The following is a 3,923-nucleotide window of genomic DNA, read 5'->3' as shown; positions in this document are numbered from 1 at the left end:
TTGTAACCGTTTCTTTTTCTTTCTTCATTATTATTCCGAAATTTGCCTTCGATTTTTTGCTTACGCAGATTCCCCTTTCCGTCAGACATTTCCATACTTTGATCAGATCCACGACAATTGCTCATCCATGACGCTTGGCTCTGCGGGATCCAGTGTCGTGGGTTAGTTCTAATAAATCATCTTTCTCTTCTTTTTTTCTTTTTCGTTTTCTTCAAAACTGAAATTTAATTTCAGGAATACGCATGCTTTCTGTTAGTTTCTTGTTGCCTTGACTTGTCGCCCTTGATGAATTTGAAAATTGCTTGTCTGTTTCATTTTTATTGTGGTTAAAGTTTTGTTGATGGAAACAAGGTGGGGGTTTTAATCCATAACGCTGTTTGTGATGGGGAATTTTGTGTAAATATTGTTTTTTTTTTTTGGATACCCTAATTATAATTTGAACCAATCTGTCTTGTTATCTCTCGTGTTTATCATTGTACGCTTCTTTTGAAATTCATATCTCATTTGTACTGCTTTCTTTATAAGAAAGCCCAGGTGAGTTGGCTTAATAGTCACTGTTTGACATATTTTCCCCCTTTTCTGTTTAGTCAGTCCTCTGTTATTTCACAATGAATTGAAGCATGTTCACGGTAACTACATGACACACATTTGTATATCTTAACATGAAAGAAGAAAGACTGTTTTTTATAATTTAGGTTTAATATAAATTCTAACATTCAAAGACTTGATTTTAGCTTTTGAAATGTAGGCTAGGACCTTTTATATCATTTCTCTTAGGAAAATTGAGTAATAATTACCAGATTCCTAAGGATAATTTCCTACAATGCAACTTACTTGAAACCATTCTCAAAATGCATTTTTTGATACTTACTCCCAACTCGATTCCATTAGTAATCTCAGAGACTTACAAATATGACAATTCAACTCTTTAAATAGTATAAAAAATCAGACATAACAAATTCCTTGTAAATACAAACCACAAAATTAGATAAATTATCTTACATTTGTGAAGTTATAAGCCAATTATTAGTTATATTTTTTTTCCTGCTCCTGAATGAACATGCCCTGTGAACAAAGAAATGTGTCATGCTATCAGCTGGATGAAGAAATATGGAACATTTTCTCTGGCTCTGATCCTTGTGTTCATGACTATAAAGTAGTGCGTTATGAGCCTACAATTGATATGGGGAAAAAGAAAATAAATATTTTATTAATTGAATAAATTAGGCAGAACTATAGAGAGAAATCTCTCCTTTAAGGGTCTCCGATTCCACACAAAGTTAATGCTAATGTTTACATTTGATACCTAACAAAATGATCCTCGTCCCTTACATTCTCATATTTATATATAATTAAACCCTTTAACTAATTAACCACTCTAACGATTGCTAAATGTTTTTTCACTCGCTCCTAGCTCAAAACATCGTGACTAGTATTTGGTGAAAGGATAACATATATAACTATATTTTACATTTATTGAATATACAATACCAATATGAGTGTAGTGTTAAAGGGGTTTACACCTTAATGTAGTTCCGAGGAACTTCAGATTGCTGGAGGAACTTGAAAAGGGAGAAAAAGGAATTGGAGATGGCACAGTTAGCTATGGAATGGATGATGGTGATGATATTTACATGCGCTCTTGGACTGGCACCATTATTGGCCCCTATAATGTAAATATTTATCTATCAGCACCTTGGTTTTTTATTTTTTAACAAATATGTGTTAGTTTTTTAATGAGCTAAATTCTATTTGGACTTGTGAATTTTCATATAGCAATTGATTTAACTTTATAACAACCATTTCAATAGTGGAAGTAATCCACTCTAAGATGAACGTTTCACTTTTCGGGTGATACAAATTGACCATTTAAATACATTTTTTTGTCTTAATATGTGTATACTACTAGTATAATGTTCACGTTCATGTCCAAACAGTCCAATTTTAAGAATTAAGTTATATAACAGTACGAAGTTCCATATATTTTTACATATGTACTTTATCATTATACTACTTTACTGGGAATAATATCAACAACTTTTAAAATTAATTTTGAAAATGTTATTATGCTTCTGAAATTTATCTGATGATTTTAATGGGAACGTTTTTGGTTTTCTATTATGATCTTCTAATAGTCTACTGAATCTTTATTTGACTTGATTAAAGTAGCTTCTTAGCTAATTTTAAAAAAAATCTGAAGTATGAATCGTTCTATCCTTAAACCAGAGAATTGAGTCATATTATCATTTTTCCAAATAATGTAATTTTTTTTTATTTACTGTCTAATATAATGGACTATTTTTTGGTTCAGTAATTGTGTTTTTTCTGTTTTTCTGCCAGACTGTACACGAAGGAAGAATTTATCAATTGAAGTTGTTTTGTGATAAAGATTACCCAGAAAAGCCTCCAACTGTTCGGTTTCATTCACGGATCAATATGACTTGTGTTAATCATGAAACTGGAGTGGTACAATTCATAGTTTTTCACATGCTGTTTTTTACATATTTTAATGCAATAGGTATTGGTGTGGGAGAGAGGGAGTGTACACAATGCTAACTAAAGTATTTTTTGCTTTGATTTGTTAATTGGTGTTGGGAATAAATATGACACGTACGTTAGAGAAATGTACTCAAGAGTGTGTCAAAGACCTGACACTGATTATCATGTTGCCAAAATAATGAAAATAAGTTATGCTAACCGTTACTCCACGAGCTAGCTTTGAAGACTAATTAGGTTGAAACTCGAATTCTTAGTAATAGAATTTAACGTATTGGTTGTTGTTGGATCTAATGATCTATGGGGTTATTTGTTATCATGTTATTATTGAACCATCTATAATGTCTTGTAAACTCTAATTGTCTAGTTACTGATGTGAAAAGTGTGGGTTGGAGATACGGACTCAAATGTTATATATGACCCTATGAGCTAGATTTTGGGTTTAAGTCAAGTTCGAACTGCAATTCTAGGAGAGTGATCTGGGTTCTAAGAAGGGAATATACGTAGAAGAGTGCTAGGAAAACAATTTCTAACACATTCTTTCTAAAGCTCTCTGACCATGCCCTGATGAAAACAATACAGGGTTGTTTCAACTACATACCATTACCATCGCATTTTTCTTACAACATAAAACTTGGTTGATACATCCTTATTCCAAATGTACTGGAAATTTGGAACTTAGAAAGAGTAAGCACATGTTGAACTTGGATTGGGCAGCGGAATGGGCTTGGATCATATACCCAAAAAGAAATAAGGGAGACAATTTATTGGTAAGGGAGAAAAGAGCATAGGGTGAAGAGGTTAGGCAAGACTGCAAGATTTCAGTGCTTTGGCATTTGGAACCCCCTTCTTTATTTTCTCTTGTTCATTTCTTCCTTGTAGCTATGCATTTTAACAGGCATCCTTTTGTACCCAGGAACTAGTTTACCAATACACATCTATGTTTTCACCTTCATCCTATCATTGGTCAATTTTGCAAACATGATAAATTACCTAACTAAATTTATGGATTTGCTATTGAGACAGGTTGAATCAAAGAAATTTAGTCTTCTTGCAAATTGGCAACGAAGGTTTACCATGGAAGATATATTGACCCAATTGAAGAAGGAAATGGCAGCTTCACATAACCGCAAGCTTATCCAGCCTCCTGAAGGTACTTGCTATTAGTGTCCAAGATCATACCGGTATTAGGTCATATTGCACTTGCAGTGTGCAATTTATAGTATCTAATACTCTGGATCCTTCTATGTTCAACAACATACAGGGAATGTCCAAATGAGCTTAATCTTTATCTCCGTAGCCTGAGTTGTTTTTGTTGCCTTACATTCATACATTATTGACTATGTTGAACTCTCTTATTGATGCTAAATATTGAAAGCAACTATTTAAGTAGTATTTTCTAATTAGTGCTTCCCATTTTGTTCTTG

The 3,923-nt window shown here is 32.8% G+C and overlaps 1 protein-coding gene across 1 annotated transcript; it reads left to right on the top strand.

The window, feature by feature from the left end:
- LOC108329755 (ubiquitin-conjugating enzyme E2 variant 1D) lies at positions 1 to 3,923 on the top strand. Its single transcript, XM_017564116.2, has 4 exons — positions 1 to 161; positions 1,534 to 1,673; positions 2,341 to 2,466; positions 3,523 to 3,923. Exons 1-4 carry the CDS (start codon positions 128 to 130, stop codon positions 3,661 to 3,663), a joined length of 441 nt encoding a protein of 146 aa, XP_017419605.1. The 5' UTR covers positions 1 to 127; the 3' UTR covers positions 3,664 to 3,923.

This window comes from Vigna angularis, chromosome 2, assembly GCF_016808095.1.
Source record: "Vigna angularis cultivar LongXiaoDou No.4 chromosome 2, ASM1680809v1, whole genome shotgun sequence".
In the NCBI taxonomy this organism is placed as follows: domain Eukaryota; kingdom Viridiplantae; phylum Streptophyta; class Magnoliopsida; order Fabales; family Fabaceae; genus Vigna; species Vigna angularis.
The sequence above is the reverse complement of the archived record's forward strand: the minus strand, read 5'-3'. Positions and strand labels throughout refer to the sequence as shown.

What these genes read in the sequence shown, in the direction of transcription:
- LOC108329755 (XM_017564116.2), top strand. Translation starts at nt 128, where the DNA reads ATGACGCTTGGCTCTGCGGGATCCAGTGTCGTGG. An exon ending in CCATTATTGGCCCCTATAAT is followed by an intron (nt 1,674 to 2,340) that starts GTAAATATTTAT and finishes TTTTTCTGCCAG; the next exon opens with ACTGTACACGAAGGAAGAAT. An exon ending in TTAATCATGAAACTGGAGTG is followed by an intron (nt 2,467 to 3,522) that starts GTACAATTCATA and finishes CTATTGAGACAG; the next exon opens with GTTGAATCAAAGAAATTTAG.